This window comes from Arvicanthis niloticus, chromosome 15, assembly GCF_011762505.2.
Source record: "Arvicanthis niloticus isolate mArvNil1 chromosome 15, mArvNil1.pat.X, whole genome shotgun sequence".
NCBI lineage: Eukaryota > Metazoa > Chordata > Mammalia > Rodentia > Muridae > Arvicanthis > Arvicanthis niloticus.
Window position 1 is genome coordinate 71,729,191 of NC_047672.1, and position 27,146 is coordinate 71,756,336.

General features: G+C 43.0%; 1 protein-coding gene across 16 annotated transcripts in view; it reads left to right on the forward strand.

Annotated features, from left to right (window-relative positions):
* The first annotated feature begins 1,957 nt into the window (after positions 1–1,957).
* The window catches only part of Srpk2 (SRSF protein kinase 2), a 185,292-nt gene continuing 160,103 nt past the window's right edge, over positions 1,958–27,146 (forward strand). For 6 of the 16 annotated variants that reach the window (XM_076913157.1, XM_076913159.1, XM_076913160.1 and 3 more), the window contains exons 1-2: positions 12,871–13,012; positions 13,544–13,598. In XM_076913157.1, coding sequence (XP_076769272.1) covers positions 12,983–13,012; positions 13,544–13,598 — 85 coding nt within the window. In that variant the 5' untranslated portion in view covers positions 12,871–12,982. Of the gene's footprint in view, positions 2,243–12,870; positions 13,013–13,305; positions 13,461–13,543; positions 13,599–27,146 lie in introns of those variants that run through there. The other 10 variants (XM_034518830.1, XM_034518833.1, XM_034518834.1 and 7 more) reach the window with 5 other exon arrangements.

Consider the following 27,146-nt stretch of genomic DNA (forward strand, 5'->3'; position numbering starts at 1 on the left):
GGCTTCTACTTGTTTACCTGTGTTCTCTTCAATTTATTAGAGAGTGTTATTTATGTCTTTTTAAAAGTCCTCTATCATCATCATTAGAAGTGATTTTAATTCTTAATCTTGCTTTCCTGGTGATATGTAGAATTAAGGACTTTCTAGTGTGGGAGAACTAGGTTCTAATGATGCCATGTGCCCTGGGTTGCTGCTGCTTATGTTCTTGTGCTTACCTTTTGCCATCTGGATCTCCTTAGTACTACCTGCCCTGTCTCTGACTGGGGCCTGTTTTTCCTATTATCTTGGTTGTGTCAGAACTATTTGGAGTGGGTGTTGCTGCTGGGGTTAGAGCTGAGACCCAAGATCTGCTCAGTGCTCGGCCCAGACCAGAAGGAACCAGTGCTCCAGGCTGGGAGTGACTTCCTGAGTCCCAATGGATCTTAGTTACTCCCTGTTTGGGGCAGGTGTTGCTGTCTCCTTACTTAAGATACTGCCCCGCCTCCACTGGGTTTTGTGAGATTGGGTGCTGAAGCCCAGGATCTGCTCAGTGCTAGGGCACATACTGGAAGGCCAATAGATTTTTTTTTTTTTAAATATGAGATATATAGTGAGATAGCATAAAACAATAAACATATTGTAACATGCAGATAGAGTCTTACAAACTCAGTAAGTATAAGAAGGTATACAAAAGTTTATTATTTTAGTTCTTTGTATTTTTTTACTGTTATTAAAAATAGATTTCTTTCTCATACAGTGTATTCTGGTTATATCCCCTCCTCTGCTGCTCCCAGCTCCTCCCCACCTCCTCTTCCACCCAGATCCACTCCCTTTCTGTTTCTCATTAGAAAACAGACTTCTAAGAGATAATAAGAAAATATTGTTTTGTCATTCTATTTCTTCAAAATTAGAAAAAAAAAGTGCATGGATCTGTGTCTTTGGAAGTCAGAATAAAAGTTACCTTGGTGAGACAGTAACCAAATGAAGAAAGTCTTCGTGCATACTAGAAAAGTATTGAGTTTTCTAAGCTGTGTATCCCCAGCCCTGTCAATTGATTCATTTCTCCCCCTTGTTAAGAGTCTGGTTCTTAGCCTGGTCGTGGTGGTGGTCCTTTAATCCCAGCACTCAGGAGGCAGCGGCAGGCAGATCTCTGAGTTCCAGGCCAGCCTGGTCTACAGAGTGAGTTCTAAGGCAGCCAGGGCTACACAGAGAAACCGCGCCTCGAAAAAACGAAAAAGAAGGGGAGTTTTGAGGCTAGTTTGGGCCTCAAAAGGGTGACCCAAGCTTTCATATAAATGTTTATGCCCTGGAGTGATTCAGCTAAGAGATGCCTTGCCACAACCAGTGCCATGCCATTTGTACTTGTAGTCTTTGAGACTGTGAGGGAATAAACCTGTTTTTGCTTCATTATCTTGGAAGGGGTGATGTTTCATTCTGCAGCCCAGGCTGGGCTTCCAGAGAGATGAGTGTTGAGCCCAAGCTTAAACTTCTTTTCTTTATGAGTTAGGGAGGGTGATATGGAGAGGGGTAGTTTATCAAGAGGCTAAGACACAAGAAACACTGAGCTCAAGGTCAACCTGTGACCTATTGTGAGTTCCGGACCAGTTTGGGCTATATGAAACTCTGTTTCAACAAAATGCGTAGGAAAGCAAATCTGGCATGATAGAGCATAACTGTAGTGCCAAACATATAAGAGGGAGAAGATTACTGGGAGTCTAAGGTCAGCCTTGGCTACATAGCAATGTTGAGATCAGTCTATTAAGAGACAGTTGGTTCAAAAAGGAGAATTTGAAGGGGGCTGGAAATAAAATTCAGTAGTAGAATGCTTGCCTAGGATTTGTGAGGCTCTGGGCTCAATCCCCAGCAACCAAAAAGAAGCAGAGTTTTGTTTTGTTTTGTTGTTTTCTCTTCCTTTGAGCACACTGTATTTGCTTCTGATGTATAGAATGTGGAAGAAATGATGGATTGTGACTTCTGAGGGTAGGTCATAAAAGGTGTTGAACTTTCTGCCTTGTTTCCTCTTGGTCACTCGCTATGGGGAAAGCCAGCCAGCACTGCAGCTCTATGGCGAGGTCTAGGCTGTAAGAAGGAGACATATCTGCCAGAGCCTGATAGCATAGGAGGCCACTGTTAACAGCCATGTGAATGAGCCATCTTAGGAACCCGGCTTCCAGCTTCCGTCCAGCCTTCCGATGACTGCAGCCCCCTGTAGCATCTCAGCTCACCAGCTGAGTTGTCTGTGCACTCCTGGACCACAGAATCTGTGAGATGATAAGTGATTATTGTTGTAATTTTAGGGCTTTTTTGGGGGAGGGTATGTCTGCGTGTTATTGAAGTTCAAACCCAGGTTCTTGCACACATTCAGCCTCTGAGCTCTACTCAGAACCCTAAATACTTGTTGTTTAAACTGATAATTTGGAAGAGATGTATATAGCAATATGTAAAGATATCTAATACATCCCATAATGCCTATTATGAGACTAGTCAATATTTACTCAGTGCTTAGACACCTCCTGATTTTTGTATGTTCTGATCTAACCTTTACAGCAACCAGGATTAGATTAAATCTCCAAGTTTTTGTTGTGCTTGCTTGCTTGCTTGCTTGGTTTGAGAAACATTTTCACTATGTAGACCAGGCTGGCCTTGACAATACATAGTCCTCACAGTCCTCTGCCTCAGCACTCCCAAGTGTAGGGGTTATAGGTCAGTACCACCACACCCAGTGTTCTTTGAGTGGATATTTTAGTGTGTGTGTGTACATAAATATATGTATATATGTACGTATATATAATATTTTAGTATATATATTATATATATGGACTACTAATTCAGTATCAAACTAGGTAGGTAGGTAACAAGGCTCACTACAGTTGAAGGGTTAGGAAGCTGAGACACAGACATCTTATTCCGACTTCCTCAGGTATCTAGAGGGAGAAGCAGCATAGAAGTGATTCTTCTTGGTGTTTTGCCCCTGCTGTCTGTGCATTTTTGTTCTGATGGTGTGGGCATGACTGGGACATACAGTCCACTGAAGCAATAAAAGACAGGCATAAGCTTCACCGTAGAAGTTTTGAAATAGAGATAACAATGAGAAAAGTTGTGGTAGGAGCCTAGGTTCTCATCCATGAGAACCATGAAGATTCTTATGATTTAATGACTCCACTTAGAAATAGCAGAATGTAAATGATTTTATGACCTTCATTTTCTATTAGATTTGTTAAAAATTGAACATTGTGAATGTCTCTTATTTCACTGAGCTCGGCTGGGGGAGAGAGGCCTGCACATGTCTGACTTTCAGCATTACATAGATGTCCTGAGTGTCACATTCTACAGTGACAGTTTCCACCCTTCTATTAATAATAATAATAATAATAATAATAATAATAATAATAATAATAATATTATTATTATTATTATTATTGAGACAAGTTTTTTTTTGTGTGTGTAGCCCTGGTTGTCCTGGAACTCACTCTGTAAACCAGGCTGGCCTCGGACTCAGAAATCTGCCTACTTCTGCCTCCTGAGTGCTGGGATTAAAGGAGTGCACCACCACCGCTCAGCTATTCATTCTTAGCTATATCCATTATAGCAACTTGACGTATGTGTCAAGAAGTGACTGTAGAATGAAAGTGAAAATGATAGTGTGCAAAAGTTCCTTCTGTCTGGGTGTGGCACACACATTTAATGCCAGCATTCTAGAGGTGGAGGCAGGCAAGTCTCTGAGTTTCAGGGCAACTTCTGAGAGGTTAATATAATGGGCTCCCTGCCAGCTAGTGTTGCATGGTGAGACTCTCTCACTACAGCTTTTTTTTTTTTTTTGAAAATGTCATTGTTAAGGGGATGGATCAGCAGCTCAGAGCACTTGTTACTTTTGGAGAAGATCCCAGTTTGATTCTTAGCATCCACATGATGGCTCAGAACCATCAGGAACCCCAATTCCAGGTGATTCAACAGGCATGCAAGTGGTGCACATAGAAGGATGCAGGTACAACCTTTATACACACCAGACATGATGTTGTGTGCCTTCAGTCCCAGGACTTGGGAGTCAAGAGGCAGGCGAATTTTTGAGTTCGAGGCCAGCCTTGTCTACAGAGCAAGTTCCATAACAGCCATGGCGACAGACCCTGTCTCAAAAGACCAAAACAGAAAAATCATATACATAAAGTAAAATAAATACATCTAAAAACAATAAAAATTGACATCAGTCTAAATTATGACACCTAGAAGAAATAGACAATAGACACCTAGAAGAAATATTTAATTTAATTCAGAATCAGTTGGAGTGTGCACACATGCAGGTGCACACGAGCCACAGAGCACTTACAGAATCAGAGGACAACTGTCCAGAATAGGTTCTTCTTCTCTATTGTGGGTTCTGGGGGATCAAATTCAAGTTGCCTGGTCTGTGAAGCAAGGACTTCTACTTGCTGAGCCATTGTGCCAGCTCTGTTTTTATTTTGTATAAGGTCTTGAATTCTGTAGCTTAAGCTGGCTTCTTCTAAGTCACTGTGTAGTGCAGGCTGGTTTGAACTTGTGACAATTTTTCTGTTTCCCAAATTCCCTCCAGTCCCAGTTCTGGGGATATAGAGGTGAGACACAAGGCTCAACTTTAGTTGTTTTCTTTGTTTCTTTCCTGTCCTCCTCCTCCTTGGCTTTATTCTGTTCTCATGAAAATGTTTAGGTCAGTGGGGGATAGCTGAGTGGCAGTGTGCTTGGATAACATACCTGGGTTCAGGCCCTAGTACTTTCCCCAAACAACAATCACAGCAAAAAATGCAGCCTAAAGACCATATCACTAACCATAGTACATATTCATTGGCGTTAGTTTCTGCTGTGGGGCAGAAGAGTGAGATTCCTTAAAGAGATATGCTTTCCTGACTGTTGTAGACACAGTCCTTAAATAATATGTACTACACAAGAGGGATTCAGTGAGCATTTATTTAAAAATTGAGCTTAGGGCTGGAGACATCGGCTCAGTGGTTAAGAGTGCATACTGCTCTTGCAGAAGACCCAAATTCATTTCCCAGCATCCATGTTCGCTAGTTCACAACATTCTGTAACTCCAGTTCCAAGGCATCTAATGCCAACCTGCACCCAGGCTGCCTTCACTCTCATACATATACATCATATACATACCTATATACACACAAGAATAAGTAATAATACATTTTAAAAGATTTGTTTATTTTATATATGTCAGCACACTGTCATTGTCTTCAGACACAACAGGAGAGGGCATCATATCCCATTACAGATGGTTGTGAACCAGCATGTGGTTGCTGGGAATTGAACTCAGGTCCTCTGGAAGAGCAGATGGTGCTCTTAACCACTGAGCCATCTCTCCAGCCCATAATCTTTAAAAAGTCAAATGCGGCTGGCATTTTTTAATCCCAGCACTTGGGAGGCAGAGGCAGGCAGATTTCTGAGTTCCAGGACAGCCTGGTCTACAGAGTGAGTTCCAGGACAGCCAAGGCTACACAGAGAAACCCTGTCTCGAAAAACCAAAAAAAAAAAAAAAAAAAAAAAGTCAAATGCAAAAAAATATAGTACACAAAGGTGTGCATGTGTCACCTGTCTGGAGCTCTTAGCCTCCTGATTTGGCCTCCTACATTGTACACTTTTAAATGTGCACTGTCACACTCAGCTTTCAGTTAATTTTTAATACTATTTACATTTTTCAGGTGTTACAATAAAGTTGCAAGGTTCTATAGACATTAAATACCAGAAACAGATTTCAGCCTTAGACTAAATGAATGAATCGTCATCAAAGGCTACATGTCATGTGGTTTCTATTTGAACTATCCACACCAGGCAGGTCCACAGAGACAGGAACTGAATGAGGGCTTGTCTCAGCCTGGGGCAGGAGGGGTGGGGTTCTTTTGAGGGAGGGACAAACATGGTTCACTTATTTTACATTGTTATTAATTTAAACAGTATTATCTTAATAGTGTGGACAGTGGAGGACAACTTTTGGAAATTGGTTTTCTCCTCCTACTATGTGAGTCCCTAGGATAGAACTAATTTTATCAGGTTGTTCAGCCTTAACCTGATGAGCCATCTTGCCAGCCCTTCCTTATTTATTTATTTATTTATTTATAGACAAAGTCTAGCTATGTCTCCCTGATGAAGAATACATTCTGCAGAACAAATTGGCCTTGAACTTGTGGCAGTCTTCTTGTCTCTACCTCCCAAATGCTGGAATGACTGGTGTGTACCACCATGCTTCACTCGCAATGTGTGAAAATTAGACGTTAGCTGGGCATGGTGGCACATGCTGTTAATCCCAGTGCTCAGAGGCAGGGGAAATCTGTGAGTCTGAGGCCAGCCTGGTCTATATAGAAAGTTCCAGGATAACCTTCAGGGATAAGTAGAGTAACTCTGCCTTAACAAACAGACAAACAACAACAACAAAACAAGCCAAAAACCAAACCAACCAACAAAACAAACAAAACCAAAAATTAAACACAATAAAACCAGATGTTGGTGATGGTTCCCCAACCTTTTTAATACTAAAAATTATTAAAATGTATGCATTAAGTGGTCAAGTTATGTGGTAAAAACTTATACTAAATAAAATGGTCATATAAACTGTTAATAATCCAATTAAAATAATAAAATAAACTGGTTTCAAAATCAGATCTCTTTAATTTCAAAAGCTTCTTATCATCTCCAAGAAAAATATAAGAGCAGAGCTATGCCTGATTCTGAGTTACGGAGAGCAAACAGTTTCCTGGACATTCTCACTGTAAGGTTGAAGGGTCTCCCTAGATAAAATTGATACAATTAAAATTTCAAAAAGATACATAAAAACAAAATAGAGTTGATGCATGTCGGTAATTCTAGCCACCGGGAGGCAGGAATTTAAGACCAGCTGGAGTGTTCATGGCTATCACAGGTTACATATGACTGACTCTGTCTCAACCAGCCAACAAAGAAAAGAGGAAAACTGACAGTGATTACTGACAATATGGCTACCAAGTATAAAAACTATATAAAAAATAAAGACCACACAAGTTGGTAGATGGAGAAATAAGAGTTTGACCTAAGCCAGGCTGCGGTTGTGCATGTTTTTAATCCCAACACTCAGGAGGCAGAGACAAGTGAATCTCTGTGAATTCAAGGTCAGTTTTGTGGGAAAAAAAAAAAAAAAAAAAAAACCTCACGGGGGAGAGTCAAGCGGCGGGGTCCCTCGGTGGTCAGGCAGCCGGGTCCGGGTGGGCTTCCCACACCTCTGCTGGAGGGTCCCACATTCACGCAGCTGTGCGGGCTGGCTGGAGGATGCCTCAGAAAGGTGCAGGCCCAGGAGACACATGGAGGCATGTGGAGTCCAGTTTTCCAAAGCTTTTATTGTTCATGGCATGGTGAATGGGTGTAGATGGTTCGAGCTCCCCCCCAAAGCCAGGCTCCCCTGGCATTTATAGGGAGGGGGAAAAAGGGAGGGAATAACTTAATTAGCTACGCCCCCTGGCCTTTAGATAACTCATTAATATTTAAATCTCTGGAGGTGGAGACCTCTACCTGTGTCCTAAGTGATTGATGGTGTAGGTTAAATGGAGTTACCTTGTCCAAGGCCTGACACAGCTTGATCTACAGAGTGAGTCCCAGGACAGCCAGGGCTATTACAGGGCTATTACACAGAGAAACCTTGTCTTGAAAAAACTACTCCTCCCACAAAAAAAAAAAAAAAAAAAAAAAAAAAAAAAAAAAAAAAAAGCTTGATGTAGGACTGTCACTTGAATTTAAGGCACTGTTCAGTGGAAGAGCTGTGTTTAGCTTACTACAGATGAATCTGAAGCACATACATACGCATATAGCCACACACACACACACACACACACACTCATGTGAAGTAGGACTGGGACAAGGATCAACACCATAGCACAGCGCTTGGTTGATGGAGTTCTGGATAGTTCTTCAGGACTGTAAAACAAACACCGTAAGTAGCAATGACAGAAGTTATTGGGAAGATAGCTGAGCCTCATAGACAACATTGATGCAAAGGAGTTACAATTGTTCTTATGGACTATGCATGCAGTCTCTACATGCATGACCTTATCGTTGGGGGTAAGGTGAAGTCACTATAACATCAAGGAACCATCTCAAACAATTGAGCTAGTGGCACTGAGCATGCTCACACACTGGCGGTACCACCTCTATCTGGCTCTACATCCCACTAGAATAGAACATCATGATATCTAGCCTTTAAGCAGTTGCCTGGTGCCTCAAATTGCTGAAAAACGCCAGTCTGCCTTCAATTTTTTAATTCACCTAGTGTCTGGTCTGAGTTTCTCTCATAAATAGAATCATCCAGTATTTGGCCTTTTGTGTCTGGCTTTTTTCATTTGCAAAATGTTTTTGAATTCATCCATGTTGTAGTATCTATCAAAATTGTATTCCTTTTTGAGAGACAGGTGTTTTTTGTTTTGTTTTGTTTTTTCCCATACAGGGCATGATAGTTTGAGTAAGAACGTTCCCCTCCTCCTCCATAAGTCTGAGTGGTGAGTCACTGTGCAGTGGAACTCTCTGAAGGGATTAGAAAGACTAGGGGTGTGTCCCTGGGGGTGGGCTTTGAGGTCTCCTCTCTCTCCCACCCCAATCTTTTTTCTCTCTCTGTCTGAGGATCAGGATGTAGCTCTCAGTTACTGCTGTGATGGGCCAGACCATGTGTTTGTTTGGAGGAATATGGAAAACTTTGGACTAGAAAATCAGTTGAAAGCTGAAAATCAGTTGAAAGTTGAAGGTTGGGTTTATGGGCCATTTTAGTAGGAACATGGAAGAGCGTAGTCCTGGGAGCAGTGTAAATTTTTAACAGCTCAGCTCAAGAGGTCTCAGAGGGGAATAATACTAATGTAGCCTACATACTGTTCTTTGATATTTTGGCAAAAGATATGGCTGTTCTTTGTCCTGGTCCTGAAAATCTTCCTAGGGCTGAGTTGAAGCATTTGGGTTTGTGCCACTGGGAGAGGAGATGTCAAGATAGCATAGCACTGACACTGTCACGTGCCTATCAGTGGCCACGCTTATGCAGAGTTATAATAAAAAGGTAAGTTGGACAAAGAAAAACAAAACAAAACAAAAGTACAGTTTAAAGAGAAAAGGAATACTAAGAAAGGTGACTTTAAAACCAAGTCCAGGGCTCAGAGATAACAAGTTTAGAGAAAGCCTGAAGCTACGTGGAGTAAAGGGCCTGGGCCAGAGCCACTCAGCCAAGCTTCCAATGTGTGAGAAGGAATTAAAGAAAAGTTAGGATTGAAGAAACCCATCAACAACAGAGAGTGGATGCTGGTGTCACTGAAGGAGGGGATAGGTGTCAGCTCCAACAAGCAGATTAATTTAGAGAGGCCGTTGTGTGAAGCTGTGAAGGTGAGGCCTGGATTTCACCGGACCCCAAGATGTTGGAGATGCCAGAGCTGTCAGATTCCTGCCAAGGAGAGAACAGAAAACAGCCCAAGAGAGAAAAGTGTGTTGTAATCAGCAAAGCTAAAAGGAGTTGGAGATCTGAACGGCATTTTGGCATCGGACATGGAGGTTCAGAGTTTAGAATTTGCCCTGTTGGTTTACAGTATTGCTTTGCCTTAGTATTTCCTCACTCTGCTCCCATTCCTTACTTTTGGAATAGTAATGTATATCCTGGGCCACTGTATGTTGGAAGTATGAGATTTGCTTTTTCATTTTGATTTTATGGGGGTGGGCTACAGTATTGAGACTATGATAAACTATGGAGACTTTTGAAGTTGCATTGAATACATTTTTTTTAATTTTTAATTTTTTTTTTTGCATTTGGTATGGCTATGAGCCCATGGAGGCTAGAGAGTAGAATGTGATGGTTTGAATAATAATGGCCCCCATAGACTCATGTATTTGAGTGTTTAGTCCCTGGGGAGTGGAACTTTTTGAAAGGATGAGAAGGGTTAGAATGTTGTATTGGAAAAAAGCCCAGGCCACATGCCAGGCTCCCTCTCTTTCTCCCTCCCCTCCTCCCCAACCTGAGGAGCAGGAACCAGCTCTTAGCTACCAATCCCTTTACAAGTGCTGCCATGCTCCCTGAAATGATGATACTAGATTAAATCTCTGAAACTGTAAGCAAGTGCCCAATTAAATGCTTTTTTTTTTTTTTTTTGTAAGAGTTGCATTGGTCATGGTGTCTCTACACAGAAATACAACAGTGACTGGGACTAGGGTATTGTTATTTAGTTCTGGCTGGCTTGGGACTTGTGACAGTCCTCCTGCCTCTTCCTATTGACTGTTTATATTACAGGCATTCGACACCACACTCCGCACTTCATACATTTTAGTCACTGTTATACTGTAGATATTAATATTCATGTCTAGAGATTGATTTTTTTAATTCAGGAAATTTTCAAATAGCCCTGGCTTGTTGCAGTAATCCATTAAACCATTCTGAGATCCTGTCAGGTGATTGGGTGATCATGCTTCTCTCCATCCACCAGAGCACCAGAGTTCTCTGGATTTGAGAATGAAAACACAGACAGACAGACAGACAGACACACACACACTTTTTATTTTGATATGCCTTAACTAGCTCAGTGGTTGGGCCACTCTTGAACCTTCCCTTTATGCACACCCTAACACACTCCCCTCCAATATTCCTGAGTTAATACTTGCTAATCTATATTTTATCTGTTACCTCAGACCCAATCAGGGGAGTGGCCCCTGGGGCTGCTTCCCTGACTCTTACATGTCATTGGGCTTATAAGTCTGATCTCTCCTCTTCCCTGTCTTGGCGATTCTGCTCCTTCTTTCCTCAGTTTCCTCTTGGGAATCCCCCAGGTCTCACCTTCATCTGCAGGCCCAGCCATTGGCTGTTGGCTCTTTATTGATCAGTCAAAAAACCCAACTGTTTGCAGGGACCTGTAGCAGATATGTGAATTCCCAGCATAAATCACATCCTCCACACTGGCTGGCTTAGAACCTAGGCTAGTCTTGAACTTATCTGCTTCTGTTTGCCTCCTGTGCTGGCTTCACAAGCCTGTGTCAAAGATTCATCTATTTTTAACTTTTGTAGAAATATACCTATAGGTGGAATTGTTAGCAATTCTTTGATTAGTTTTTGAGGAACTGACAAGCTTTTCCACAATGACTGTCCCATGAGATGCTGACAAAGCTTTTGTTTCTAATATGCAAGAGTTTCAGAATGCTCAGTAATCTGTATTATTTTTTGTTTTCTTTTCTTTTCCTGGTATCTGAGAAGTAAACCTGGGTAGGGCCCCATGACTACATCCTGGTAAACATTCTACCTCTAAGTTATATTCCCAGCCTCCTTCCCCCATTTCTTTTTCTTTGAGCAAGGATTTTTGTTATGTAGCTGAGGTTGACCTGGTATGTTCTATATAACCTAGGCTGTTAAAAGAACAGTACTGTCTCTGTAGTGCTTCAATTGAATGTGTGCAGTTGGTATTTTCTATTTTAAAGAATGTCATGCCAGGTGTAACATGGGATTTCATTTTGCTTTTGCTTTGTACAGCTGTAATGATTAATGATTTTTGAACATCCTGTTATGTTGGCCAGTTCTATGTCTTTGGAGAAATGTCTATTCAAGTCCTTTATCACCAAGCCCCCCTTAAAAAAGAGACTTTTTAAAAAAAGAATACAAAATGGAAAAGTTACATTTTGGTGGAGAAATGATTGAATGTATCACCCATACCAGAATACACTGACATCTTGATGTATTGAGGCACATGCCATCTATACATCAAATTTAAATTACTAACGACTGTAGTACTAGGAAAACAAAATTAAAATTGACCAACATTCTGCAAAATAGAACTAGATTCTTCAAAACAATCAGTTAGTGGTGCCTGTCTTCCTTGTACTTGAGAAGCTAAGACAAGAGGCCTGAAACAAAGGTGCAGTTAGACTGGCTGGCTACATTGTAAACTACTCAAGGCCAGCCTTAGAACTCAGTGAAACTCCGGCTCAAAAAAAAAAAAAAAAAAAAAAAAAAAAAAAAAAAAAGTCTCAAACAACAGGGGCACTAACAGTAACTAATGACCTTGGGCTGGGAAAAAATGTCATCAAACATTCTATTGGACTATTTCAGAAATAGGAACAATACTATTGGATTTTCTTAGAGTGATAACGATATTCTGATTATGTAGAAAAATATCTTTGTTTTTAGTTGGTAGTCATGTATCGAAATGTTTAGGGGTGGAGGGTAACAGTCTGCAAACTGCTGAATGACTCAGCAAAATACACCATGCACACACATAGAGAGCAAATGTGAAGAAACGTTTTTAAAAAACTAGTGAATGTGAGTTAACAATGCCGATTACTGCATTTTTCTTGTATGTTTCAGATTTTTGAAAATAAAAAAAAATGGAGAAAGTAAAATCTCTTCAAACTTAGAGCGGTCTTTCCTGCTTGTTGGGACATCTTTAGAGCAAGACTCTGATAAACAGTTCTAACTCAACGATACAGTTGTAACCAAAAAAGGACTGACTGCTCAGGACCTGTATCTTTAAGATACTGTAATTGTTTAAAGAGACAAGAGAATACTGAAGTGGTAACTATGTGCCAGTCAGCTTGATTCACATCTTAGGTAGCCTGGGAAAGTAGAAAGAAACCAGCCAGGCCTGAATAGAGATACAAGCTGGTAGAACTGTTCGACCTATTTAGGGTTCAGTTTCCCCATTGGAGGAGGAAGAATTGCTTGGCATGATTGTTGTTTTAAGCTCTCATCTCATGCTATTTAGAAAATTAGGCTTCCTGCGCCAAACTTGCCTTTTAAGCTGTGTGCATCTTTCCTTCATAAAACTCACACAGCCTAGTGGAGTAGGAAAAGAAGAAATCACTTCTCCAAGGTCACACAGACACTCAAGGACCCAGGTTCCCCAGCTCTTGGTCTTGTGCCCTTTCCACGCCTGCCGGAGAGGAGGAAGCAGCGCTCATAGGGATGCAAGGATGTAGAGGCGCAAAGGGATAGAGGTGGCCACGTTAGAGAGGTGGTGTGAGACGCGCCAAGGCGCTGGCCAAGGAAGAACACATGGAGAGGCGTGCGGCACGACCTGCCCGGGTGCGGAGCGGAGCGGAGGCGGTGGCTCGGAGGAAGGGTCGGCGGCTGGGCCTAGTGCCCGGGAGCGGGTGGCCTGCGGCGGCCGTAGAACCAGGGAGGCGGAGGCGGGCTGCGGGAGGCCGTGGGCGCGGGAGGCCGTGGGCGCGCGCCGCCTTCCCGCACAGGTGGGCCCTGGAGCCGGCGACAAGGGCGCGGTCCGGGTCCGGACCCCAATGCTCCGGAGAAGCGGAGGGGGCGCGGAGGGGGCGGGGCCGCGGGGCGGGGCCGCGGGGGCGGGTCCCATTGGCCCCCGCGGGAGCGGCCGCGGCGGCGCAGGCGCGGTTCCCGCCTCCTCGGCCGGCGAGCGAGTGGAGGCTGCATCCCGGTGCGGCTGACTGTCGCGTCGCCGCCGCCTCCGCCGCGGAGCCCCCCGCCCGGCTGCCCGGAGTCGGAATGAGCTCCAGGAAAGGTGAGTGGCGCGCGCGGCCCCCGCCCCGCCTCGCGGCCCGCAGGCGGCCGCCCCGACCGTTAATGTGTCCTCTCTCTCCCCAGTGCTGGCCATTCAGGCCCGAAAGCGGAGGCCGAAAAGAGAGAAACATCCGAAAAAGTGAGTCCGCGCGGCGCTCGGTCCCGACCCTGCCCCGCCTCGCCAAGGGTTGCTTGCGGCCGCGCAGGCAGAGCTTCCCGGTCCCCGGGCCGCGGGCGGTGGGTCTCCTGGGACGCGGCGCCGGCTCTGCGTGCCCCGGCGGGGGAGGGGCGGGGGGAGGGGCGCGCGGCCGCGGGTTCGGGAGCCGCGACTTGGCCGGGTGGCCTGCGAGCCGCCCGTGCTCTGCACTCAACCGGGCGTCCCGCGCCCCGGATCGGCGTCCCTGGTCCGTACCCCGAGCCCCTTATCCACATCCGTAGTCCGCACCCTAGTTCCTGCCCCGCACCGGTCAGATAGTGGGCGCCGGAGGGAAGCGGCGACGTGCCTGACACCTGGGCTGCGGGAGCCAGTGTGCTGCCGCCTCTGCCACCTCCCGGTCCCGCCTGGGCCAGCCAGCTGAAAACCCGAGCTGCTTGTCTAGTGCTTTGGCTCCGGGCGTGATCCTGGCGCGAGTTGAGCCCCGGGACCTGTGCGTTTCGGCGCTCAGGTTTTTCTTTCGAAACTTTCTGCTCGGGTCGAGCGTTACTTGCGTGCTGCGGCTGCGCCCAGGTCGCTCGCTGCAGTGGGCGGTGGGTGTGTGCGCGGGCGGGTCCCGCGTGGTGCTGCGGACTGGATCCACCGGCTATGATATTTCAGATGTGTCAGCGCCAGCTACCTCCAGCCTGGACGTGCAGCCCAGTTGGGCAGCTGCTGTCGGAGAAGCCTTTCCCCTAGAGCTGGGTTTTCCTAGGCGTCAGAGCGCCGCCGCGTGTTCCTCTTTCCTCCTCTCTGGGTTTCCTGGACCGGCTATCAACATCTTTGCTCACATTGTTTGCTTCGCTGTTCTTTTTGAGCAAGAAATTTGTGTGTACTTTGGTACTATGGAGAAGGACAGAATTAATTGCCTTTAATAAAATTCCGAAATATTTGTCTATCTTTATTTTGCAAGGGGTGGGGATAACCTTCTGCTCTCCTAGGTGGTGGTTGTTATAATTTGTATTGGTCCTAGTCTCAGCCCAGCGGGGATTTCCCACCCATTTGAGGCCATCTAGGAAAACTGGCAGTCATTGTAGTTGTCAGGAACGTATGTTTTCTGAGTCAAACTTTCATCAGCTTACATTGCTTCAATGAGTTACTTTGTTATTTATTTATTTATTTATTTATTTGTTTTGACAGTATGGGGATCAGGGAATCACTGTATTGTCATTCAGTCATTAAGTAGATTTAGTTTGCGTTAATTATTGATTGATTGATTGGGCAGAGTCTTCATGACATAGTTCTCCTGCCTCAGCCTGGGTATTGTTGAGATTGTAGCTGTGGACCGTCATATGTCAATTATGAAGTTTCTGTATAAGCTGTATCTCATAGTTCACAAATTTTTGCCTTAGGGTACTTGTGTATGTGGGTAATTAAGGAAATTTCTTTTGAGGTGGTATTATGTAATTTGGCTGGCCTTAAACTCGCTCCACATTGATCTCCCTTCTTGACCTCCCAAATGCTGGAGTCACAGAACTTCCACCAAGACATCTGTCTTATAGAAAAGATATTTTCTTATATTTATTATTTTGGGGGAAGGCACTGGGATCAATCTGCAGAGCCTCATTAATGGTAGGCACATGCACTACCAGTGACTGTGTGTCCAGTCCCATGACTTACAGAGACGTAATTTAAAAGTGGAAACATTATCTTTTAGAGATCTGGTTGTGGTGGTATGCTCTTATAGGCCCAGCTGCTTGTGGAGGTTGAGACTGGAGGATTTCTTAAACCCTGAAGTATATAGTCATCATGGGAAGCAAGGAGAATTGGTCTTAAAAAACATGGTTTTTATTTTGAATGTTTTGGTGCTAGAGATGGAACCCAGGGCCTCATCTGTCCTCATTTATGGTCCTTTTGTCCAAGGCAGTGTAGCCAAAATCTTATTGTTAATATATGATTTTGTTTTAGGTTTCTTTCATTTAGCATATTTTCAAGATTCACCCATGTTTTAGCCTGTTTTTGGCATTTCACTTCTTTATATTTTTAGGTAATAGTCCATTATATTGATTAAATTTTATTTATATGCCATTTATTTGGCCCTGTTCCACAAAATCATAAAGAGTAGTGCCTAACTAGAAAGTTAACATCGACCACACTCCTCCCCACAGCCACACACTCACACCCAAACACCTCCCCCCACCTCCTCCCTCCCTTGTGGTGTACTGCTATACTGCTTTCATCTGATCTGGGAATTCAAACTTGGGTCTTTCTTTACCCGCTGAGCCATATTCCCAGACTATAAAAAATACTCTGGCCGGGCAGTGGTGGCGCACGCCTTTAATCTCAGCACTTGGGAGGCAGAGACAGGCGGATTTCTGAGTTCGAGGCTAGCCTGGTCTACAGAGTGAGTTCCAGGACAGCCAGGGCTACACAGAGAAACCCTGTCTTGAAAAATGAAAAAAAAAAAATACTCTGTAGGAAATCTCCTTGGGAGCTAGGCTAAGTTTTCAGAGGCTGAGGAGGACGTATTTCAGGACACCTGTGGCTTGTTAATGAGGCATTGTCTTAAAACAAGCAAGCAAAGGACTGACAACAATAAAAACATTTGGTTTTCACTAGTTGCTAAGTGAGTCCTTTCTGCTGTTGAGTGCTGTCATATTTTATCACTTGTGTGGATTTGTGTAAGCATGCAAGCAATATGCAGAAGGTCTCAGCACTAAAGCTGAAACTCCTCCCCACACAGTCCCTGCAAGCACTAATGGTTTTGACCCCTTGAGAATGTTAGTAAACAAAGCTCTACAGCATCAGTATGGGACTTTTGACATCCAGACTTCCCCTCTGTACACCTTTTTGTTGTTGTTGAACAGGCCCTTACCGTTTAGTCCTTGTAGCCTGAGCTCGTTATATATATATTGGGTTTGTCTGGAACTCAGCAGGACCAGCCTGTCTTTGCCTCCCAGGATTAAAGGTGTGCACCTCTAAGCAGGGCACTCTGGATGACTTTGAGGTTCTTCCATAGTGTTGTCTATAGCAGTAGTTGCAGCTCCTCCTTTTTTGGGGGGGTGCTTGTCATGAAAACAGATTCTTAGCTTGCTAACAAAGCATCACAACAGTAGTATTCCTTGCCCTCACCCCGCTTTTGAGACAGGGTTTCCTCTAACTTAGGCTGCCATGGACTTTCTATGCAGTCGATGATGACCTTGAATTCCTCATAGTCTGGCCTCATGGTTTCGGAGTGCTGGGGTTAAAGGTGTAGGTCACCACTGCCTCGGTTCTTCCTTTTGAACTTAGGTCTTCATGCTTACAAGGTAAGCGCTTAACTTACCGAGCTACCTCCCCAGCCATTAAATTTACTTAAAAATTATTATTAGTGGACTGGAGTAAGGTCTGGCATATCTTTAATCCCAGCATTCAGGAGTCAGAGACAGACACATCTTTGTGAATTCAAGGCCAGCCTGGGGGAAGAAAAAAAAAAGAAAAAGAAAAAGTATTATTTGTGTCTGTGTGTCTGTGTCTCTGTCTGTATGTCTACACAATGTGTATATGTATGTTTGGGCCATGGGTGCAACTGGGGATTAGAGAGAAACTTTGTGGAGTTGCTCTTTCATACCTCACATGAAATCGGAGGAATTGGGACTTAGGTGCCTGGCCTTTTACGGCAAGCACCTTTACCCACTGAGCCATTTTGCTGACCTGAATTTAACCTTAAAAAACATGAGTATGTGTGTATGTCTGTAAGTGCATTGCATGCATACATGAGCCCATAGACTCGTGTACCCCTCAGAGAGGTGTTGTGATCCTCTAGAGCAGGATTTAAAAATAGGTGTGGGGTTATCATGTAGGTACTGAAAGCTAAACCTGAATCTTCTGCAAGAAAAGTAAACTAGTGAGCCATCTCTTCAGCACCCTTTAGTTTACCTTTTAGAGCAGTGTATAAAAGTTGGAGAGCTGGAGAGAAGATGGCTCAGCAGTTAACACTGGGTGCTCTTTCAGAGGACCCAGGTTTGTTTCCTAGCATTCATATATAGTGGTTTACAGCTGTAACTCTAGTCACAGGAGATGTGACACCATCTTCTGGCCTCCTTGGGTACTGCAGACAAGATGGGGAGACTATAGACAGATAAAACATCCATACACATAAAATAAAAGTATTTTTTTTAAAGCTAAAAAAAGTTGTATGTAGTAATTGACACTACATAAAATTAAACAAATCAATTCAAGCCAGAGTAGAATATATTAAATGCAGGTTTAATAAGAAGCAAGTTCACTGGCCCCAAGGACAGAGGCCAAGGAAGTCACCATGGGGAAAGAGAAGGGCTGGGGAAGGAAAGAAAGAAAGAGTGTGTGCTCGTACAGAGAGGGAGACAAGGTGGGGGGAAAGACCAAAATGTCTGGATTATATAGGGAGGAGCCTCTGGAGGAAGGGCGGCCCAGTTTCTGGGCTGGAAAGTTCAGGGTTGGGGGTAGGGTCTGCCAGATAGGGTCTGAATCCAAACCATAATGAAGTACCATGTCAGGGTTTCAGTGTTATATAAATTATGTATGACTAAATCATATTGAATATATCCTATCTTCTTGGTCTTTGAGACAGGGTTTCTTTGTTTAGTCCTGGGTGTCTGGAAGTTGATCTGTAGATCAGGCTGTCCTCAACCTCAGAGATCTGCCTGTTCTGCCCCCTAGTGATAGGATTGATAGATGTATTGACGGGGCCCAGGGTGCATACTTTATAGATATACTGATGGAGGCACAGGGTACATACTTTATAGATATATTGATGGGGGCCTATTGGGGGCACCCTGGGCCCCGTCAATATATCTATAAAGTATGCACCCTGGGCCCCTGTCAATACATCTATTTTTATATTTATTTAAACATCATTTCGTTACTGTAAAACATTCAAAATGTTCCTATCTTTTAGCATAGTACCACAGTTTATCATTGTTATCATCTGTAGTTACTGTACATAGCAAACCTGAGGTTTGTGGCCCCAAGGATGACTTAGTACCTGCTAACTAGACTTTTTTCTTGTGTAATTTCTACTTTCCTTGGCACCTGGTAAAGTTTCCTGCTGTTCTCCGCTTTCTGAGATCAACTGTTTAAAACTCCATGTGTGAGGAAGCTCCTGAAGTGCTGTCTTTCTGTGTTGGCATGTACTGATCTCCAGTCGGTCTGGTTTGTTGCAGATGACAGGGTCTCAGTCTTTTTTATGACTTAACATTATTCTACTGTGTATATGTACATTGTTTTCAGTTTTCATCAGTTCGTAGACACCTAGGTTTTCATTTCTAGGCTGTTATGAATAGTGCTGCAGTAAACACAGGAATGCAGATGTTTCCAGCATAATTTAATTTTGTTTGGATACATGAGCAGTGGTAAGATTGCTGGATCACATAATAGTCTACTCCAACTATCTTCCATGCCTTATACTAATATTTATATTCCCAGAGTGTGCAGCAGGTCCCTTTTATGCACTCTTTAGCATCTGTTATTGGTAGTGTTATTTTTTTTTTTTTAAGATTTATTTTCTGTGTATGAGTGTTTTACCTGCATGCACATGTTTACCACATTGCATGCCTGGTGTCTGAGGATGTCAGGAAGAGGTATTGGGAACCCTGGAACTGGAGTTACAAACAGTTGTGAATTGCTGTGTGTGTGTGTGTGTGTGTGTGTGTGTTGGGAATCAGACCTGAATTTTCTGGAAGAGCAACAAATGCTCTTAACTGCTGATCGGGTTCTCCAGGCCTCTCTTTTTGGGCCAGGTGTGGTGGTGCACGCCTTTAATCACATCACATAAGAGGCAGAGGCAGTGGGAACTCTGAGTTTGAGGCCAGCCTGGTCTACAAGAGCTAGTGACAGGACAGCCAGGGCTCTTACACAGAGAAACCCTGGCTAGAACCTTCCCCACCCCACACTTCTGGCAAAAAAAACCAACTGAACAAGCAAGCAAACAAAACAAAACAGAAAAACCTGACCACCACCAACAAAACATTAGTTTTGTTTGTTTTGAACTTCATATAAAGCACACAGTATACTCATGTATGGGTTTTGTCCTTCAATTTGTCTTCAGACTTGTCCATGTTGTATGGAACAAGAACCATTAATTTGTACATTTTTACTGATTTATAGTCTTCCATTGAGTAAATTTCCCACAATTTGCATATTTTTTAGTCTTATTAAAGTAGTTTCAGTCCTCTTCTGTAGTATAAAGTTATTTTCTAACGGTGTAAATATTTTCCTAGATTTTCAGTATATTTAAAGAATTATTGTTCTTTATTAGATATATGTTGTACATAATGATTCTCAACATACTTTGAATATAACTTGTAATCTAAAAATACACTGGAAACCAGGAGAGTGCTCTAGCTGGGTCTTGAAGAACCAGTAATAGTAATAACTACAATAAGAGAAGGCTTGAGCCTGGAGCAGAAAGAGCACTGAGTGGGTGTCCACAAATGGAGCCGCTTGCACAATGGCATGTCTGTACTACTGCAGTGTGTATTAGTGAGGTTGGGGTGCAGGGTGTGGGGTGCTGGTGAGGTCATATAAGGAGTTAGCGCATATGTGCCAGATTGACATTTCAAAAAGAGTTTCCTAGCTTTTAAGTGGAGTGGGACTTAGTGGCCTGGAGCTTCCCTGGGAAGCATGCAGAGAGCCTGAGGAGACTGATGGGTACCAAGGGGGAGGGGATAGAGTTCACTGTAGTCCACGCCCAGTGTAATGCAGGAGGGTGTGGGATGGATGCCGAGTCTCTGTATTAACGAAGTCTGTGGAGGCTTTCAGTTATCCCTCACTACACTGATTGTACAGAGTGCTTGGGAGAAGCTCGTGATGACTTGCTTGGACTGTTTGGAGGTCTTTTTGTGACTTTCAGTTAGAGTGTCTACCTGCAGAGCTGTCATTAGAACTGGTAGGTAGTTCACAGAGGCTTCTAGCTAAAGGTATTGACTGAAGAAAAGTCTCCTGAGATTGAGGGGTTGGTTACAGGAGATGCCTGGGAGTTAGGAAACCAGGAGAAAATTGTTTCACAGAAGCACATCTTGTAATGTTTTAGGATGGGGTGGTAGTGGCTTTGCATATTTCTTAACTCATTTTTAAATCCTCAATTTTTCATTTGTAGATTAAGGATGCCTGATGTCTTGAATTGAAAGCATATTTAGAAAAATGATTTCTTTTGTTTTAAAAATACCATGTAGCATATGTGTATATGCTACATATATGTGTAAGTGTGTGTGTGTGTGTGTGTGTGTGTGTGTGTGTGTGTATCTATATCTATATTCTTTCAATCAATTTCCATTTCTTTGGAGAACTCTTGACTAATACACTCTGCCTCCTCTGGGCCTGCTCCACAGAGCCTAACTTATTATCTACGAGCTTATGTACTATACTTGACAGCTGTTAAAATAATTTTCATACCCTTAAAAACTTTATGAAATATCTGCAACATTCTAACTGACTAGGTTATTTCATCCCCTATTACTGGACATGTTTCATTTTCTGGCATCAGTGAATATCTTTGTGTGCTTTAAATTTTCATAGAGTAAAAGGGATCTTGCAAATGAAAGCTTTTAGTCAAAGGGTGATTCTTTTTTAGGGTACCTGAATTTGAGGAAAATTATTTTAGTTTTTTGAGTCAGGGTCATGTTTCAACTTACTATGTGGCCAATCTGGCTTTGAACTCTCAAGTATATGTACTTTTTCCATATGGAAAAGCTAATCTTAGAGGAGAGTCAGTCGGACCAGGACTGATCATAGGAAGTGAAAGAGAAAAAGCAATTAAAAATCACAAAATTAGTGTTTGACAAAAAGTTTATGTAGAATGTTTATTTAATGAGGGCTAAGAAAGTTGAGAGATGTCCCAGCTGCGAGGAGCGTGGGTAGATGACTGGGGTTTGATTTCCAGCATCCATATCATTTGTCACCTCCTTGACCATCACCTGTGGCTTCTGGGCTCTGCAGGAGCCTGCAACTGTGCAGGTGAGCATGTGTGCACACGCACACCCCTCCCCTTAATTTAAAGCAGTAACTTGGGGAGGGCTAGGGAGATGGCTCAGCTGCCTCAGGAGCCTCGAAGCCTGACGGTCTGAGTCTGTCCCGTGGAACCACTTGTTGCAGACAACAGGTTCTCGCAGGGTGTTTTGTGGCTGCCACGAGTGTTGTGGCATTTGCATGCATATGCATACACTGAACTAAAATGCAGTAACCATGGAAAGGGGCCTGGAGAGATGGTACAGTGTAAGAGTGCTTCCTGATTCAGCAGATCTGTGTTTGATTATTTACTTGTACTTAAATATACACATATACTCTCAGGCAAAACACATATACAACAATAAAAAATAAATAAATTTAAAGAGCGTTGGAAGAAACTGTTCATAGATGAGACTTTTTTTTAAAAAGTTTTTTTGTTTTTTTTTTTTTTGTTTTGTTTTTTTTGTTTGTTTGCTTTTTTTGCAACAGAGTTTCTCCGTTGCTAGGCCAGAAGGAGTGACAGTGCAGCTCAGATGATGGGATGCATAGCTTTGTCCTTCACCCACCGGTGGGTGTTTGTTCTTCTGTGTTGAGATTTGGTGGTTGGATGTTGTGACCTGGCCTGCTTTAATAGATCAGATGAGGGGAAGGATAGACTGAGTTTTAAACCTGTACTTAAGCTCTAATTCATCTTGATATATATGATTTTGTTTGTAGAAAAACAAACCATGCTGGGAGTGATACAGAAAAATATAGTTTATTTTAGAGAGAGAACTCTGTGCTAGGAGCATGGGTGATGCATGTATGTATGCATGTATGTATGCATGTATGCATGTATGCATGTATGTATGTATGCATGTATGTATTTATGCATGTATGTATGCATGCATGTATGTATGCATGCATGTATGTATGTATGCATGTATGTATTTATGCATGTATGTATGTATGTATGCATGTATGTATGTATGTATGCATGTATGCATGTATGTATGCATGTATGTATGTATGCATGCATGCATGTATGCATGCATGTATGTATGTATGCATGCATGCATGTATGTATGCATGTATGTATGCATGTATGCATGTATGTATGTATGCATGTATGTATGTATGTATGCATGTATGTATGCATGTATGTATGTATGCATGTATGTATGTATGTATGTATGCATGTATTTATGCATGTATGTATGTATGTATGTATGTATTTTTTGAGAGGGGATCTCATGGATCCCAGGATGGCTTTGAGCTTCTGAGTTCCCCTACGTAAGGATGATCTTGAACTTGTACTCTGTTGTTTGGTTGGTTGTTTTTTTTCCCCCTTCCTTGGGGCAAAGGACCAAACCAGGGCCTTGGTTTGCTAGACAAACACTGTGTCACTGAGCTGAATCCCCATCTCTGTGATCTTGTTTCTGTTTGTCGAGTGATGAAGTGTTGGGATTCTAGGTGTGTGCCACTGTGCCCCACTGATGGAGTGCTGGATGGGAACCGGGGTTTCTCGCAAGCGTGGTAAGCACCTCTGGTCAGTCAGTGGTGTTCCCTAGTCCCTGTGTCTGAAGTACAGGTGTGGATGAGACTCCTGCCTCTCAGTGTCCCTGTGAGCTGATGTCCTGAGTCAGCAGGCACTTGGAACAGAAAGGCTGCTGCTGCTGCTGCTGCTGCTGCCGCCGCCGCCTCAGTTAGCTAGTGTCGTCAGCTGGGTAGCAATCTCACGCTCTAACCTCTTGAACATCTCATTCACAGTTCCTCTGCAAGGGAGGTGGGCTATAATATATATCTGTCTTTAAGAAAAAAGCATTATATAAAGTTTTTAGTCCTCTGATATCTATTTTTTTAAAAGTTTATTTATTTTATATGAGCACACTGTAGCTGTCTTCAGACACACCAGAAGAGGGCATTGGATCCCATTACAGATGGTTGTGAGCCACCATGAGGTTGCTGGGAATTGAACTCAGGACCTTTGGAAGAGCAGTCAGTGCTCTTAACTGCTGAGCCATCTCTCCAGCTCCTCAGAGATATTATCTTAAAAGCCCACTCCAAAAAATTTATCCCTTTGCTGAAAAGAAGGCAAAAATAACGTTTTTTTTTTTTTTTTTTTTTTTTTTTTTTTTTTGTGATTGGAGACTTGTTAATGCATTGCTTGGACTGTGTGTGTGTGTGTGTGTGTGTGTGTGTGTGTGCGCGCTTTTTGTTTTTTTCAAGAGATGGTCTTACTATTTGGCTCTCTGGGAACTTACAGTTAGACCAGGCTGGCTTTGAACTCACAAAGATCTGCTTGCTAGGATTAAAGGTGTGCATCACTATTCCCAACCCAAATATGGATGTGTGTGTGTGTGTGTAGAAAAGTTAATATTCAGAAAGTTTGGAAAAGAAGTAATCTGTGTAACAGCCCTGGCTGTCCTCGAACTTGAGTTGTAGAGCAGGCTGGTCTGAAACTCAGACATCTGCTGCCTGGTCCTCCCATGTGCTGAGACTAAGGCGTGTGCCACCACTCTTGACTGTAATGTTTTTTACCTTAGCTTTCAAATCTTTACTTACTTTACATTTTTAAAATAAATTTTATTACTACTACTATTTTTTTTATAATAATAGTGTTTTGTGTTTCTGTACCACATGTGTGCCTGGTGCCTAAGGAGTTTAGAAGAGATCATTGGATTCTCTGGAACTGGAGTTACAGATGGCTTTGAGCTGCTATGTGGGTGCTGGGAATAAAACCTAGGTCCTATAGAAGCTCTTAGTTTCTGAGCCACCTTTTTAAGCCCTTGATTATAAATCTCTTTTGTAAGCTTGGTATAGTGACTCAAGAATATCCATAATTCTAGCACTTGGAAGGTGGAATCAGGACCATCAGGAGTTCAAGGTCATCCTTAGCAACACACTGAGTTTAAGGCCAGACTGAGTACACACACATGCACACACTCGTTCGTACATGTGCACATGTGCACACGTGCACGCACGCATGCGCGCGCGCGCGCACACACACACACACACACACACACACATTTATGTGCATGCCACTCTGGTCACACACAAAGTTTGTGTGTGGGAGTGTATCACTGATTGTAATTATTTTTAGTTTTACTTATTTATATGTATGTTTGTATGTATGTTTGACACGTGTGCAAGTGTCCAAGGAGACAAGAGGGCGTCAGATTCACAGGCAGTTGTGAGCTGCCTGACATAGCTGGGAACTAAACTTAAGTATTTTGCAAAACCATCACATGCGCTTAACCACTGGTTGATGCATCTCTTCAGCCTCTGGACACTTACATTTTTGGAGGTTGGGTAATTTTACATTCTAAACAAATTGAGTTTTTTCATGCATAAGGTAAATGCTTATGGATGAATACATTAAGAAAGATTCTGTGCTGACTGTACAGCTCAAGCCCAGTGGCTGAAAGTCCTTTCTGTACAAACTTGAGGTTTTGACTTAGACTCTGGCACCTATGTACATAGCTAGGCACTGCTGGGAGGCAGAAATAGGTAGATCTGGGGACTTGGTGACCAAGTGGACATTCCAGTTCCTGAGCTCTGGTTGGAAGGTGGAGAGTGCTAGATGTCTACCCTATCTCAGACAGTAAGATGGGAGGACATAGAGCAAGAGAGCTGACTGAGCTCTTTGTGGGCTTCTGTGTATGCATGCTTGGACAGATGCCCTCAGCACACATGTGCACACACACAAACACACATATACAGTATACAATATACCACTGAAATATTTTCATTCCTTGGTGTTGGAGCGATGGCTCAATGGCTAAGAGACCCTGCTGCTCCTCTTCTACAGGACCTGAGTCTGGGCCCACGTCAGAGGGCTCTCAACCAATAACTCCAGTGTCACAGGATCTGAGGCCACCTGCTATACATATGACATACACAGAGTTTTCCTTTTTTTTTTGCTTCAAATGATAAGATTGTTTCACCTTATTTCTTTTCGGAACTTGTAATTGTTAAACAACACAGCATTTTCTCATTTCTTGACTGTACTCGGTTATGTTAATTTCTTTAATCTGATCTTGTCTTAATAAAGTGTGAAAATGAGTTTAAAATATACTGTCATGTTGGGTGGTGGTGGTGATGCGTGCCTTTAATCTTGGCTCTCAGGAGGCAGAAGCAGTGGATTTCTATGAGAAATGGTTTGAAGCCAGCCTGGTCTACAGAGTGAGTTTCCAGACAGCCAGGACTATGCAGAGAAACCCCATCTTCAAACAAACAAACAAACAAACAAACAAGCAGGAATATACTGTCATAAAATTATAAAGCTTCTGTTTAGTTTTTTAGATTTTGAATCTGAAGAGAGATGGTGGCATCACAATCTGAAATGCCTCACGGTGAACTATTGGCCTTTGAGAGTGGTGGGACAGTTGTCATCAGTATCTGACCTGTCCTGTAACTTTGGTTTTGTTGTTGTCAAAATGACATTTTATTAAATTTTATTAAAGATTTATTTATTCTTGTTTTTGCATATGTGCCTGTATGTGTATTACATGCATGTAGGAGCCCAAACAGGCCATAAGAGGGCATTGTGGTCCCTGGGAACTGGAGATAGAGGCAGTTGAGAGCTGCCAAGTATACACTAGGAACAAAGCCTGTGTCCTCTGCTGCTGCAAGACATTCTTTTAAATTGCTGAGCCACCTCTCTAGTCCCTTGCTCAACTTCTTACAGTCCCATCTTCTCTTTTGAGAACCTAGAGGGTTTTTAAAAATTATTCCAGATTGGGCCAAAGTAAATGGATTCAAGTCATAGTAACACTAACTCATGCTCTTCACATGGCTGAGATGAAGCAGGAGACTCCTGAGGAAGGCTAATGGGTGACGACGAGTACAGAGTGGTGGGAGGGTCATGCTCAGACGTAGTCCTGGCTGGCCTGGAACCCACTGTGTGAACCTGGCTGGCTTGGAAACCACAGATCCTCCTGCTTCTGTCTCCTAAGAGCTGGAATTAGAAGTGTGTGTCATGATGCCCAGCCTCAGTCCACATTTTAAAGTGAGGATGTGGGCTGGAGAGATGGCTCAGTGGTTAGGAGCACTGACTGCTCTGCCAGAGGTCCTAAGTTCAATTCCCAGCAACCACATGGTGGCTCACAACCATCTGTAATGTGATTCAATGCACTCTTCTAGTGTGTGTCTGAAGACAGCTGCAGTGTACTCATACAAATTTAAAAAAAAATCTTAAAAACAATAAAGTGAAGATGCATTGTGGAGAGGTTTGTAGCTGTGACTTGCTGGCTGGGTGTATCTGTTGCCTCTCAAGGAATTGTACTGCTTGCAGGTAAAATAAGTTAAAAATTAAAAAAAAGATGTAAGTGATTGAAAACGTTCAACAGAGTATTTTATCACATGAAAGTTAAGTGAAATTCAGTTCCAGTGTCCATAGGAGTTATTTTACTTACAAATTCTTTTTGCATACTGCTCATGTGTACGGCTTTGTTGTTGTTGCTGTTTTTTTTTTTTTTTTTTTTCTAAATGGAATCTTTATATAGCTTTGGCTATTCTGAAACCCCTGATGCAGACCAGGCAGGCCTTGAACTTACAGAGCTCTATCTGCCTCTGCCTCCTGAGTGCTGGTACTGAAGGCCTGTATCA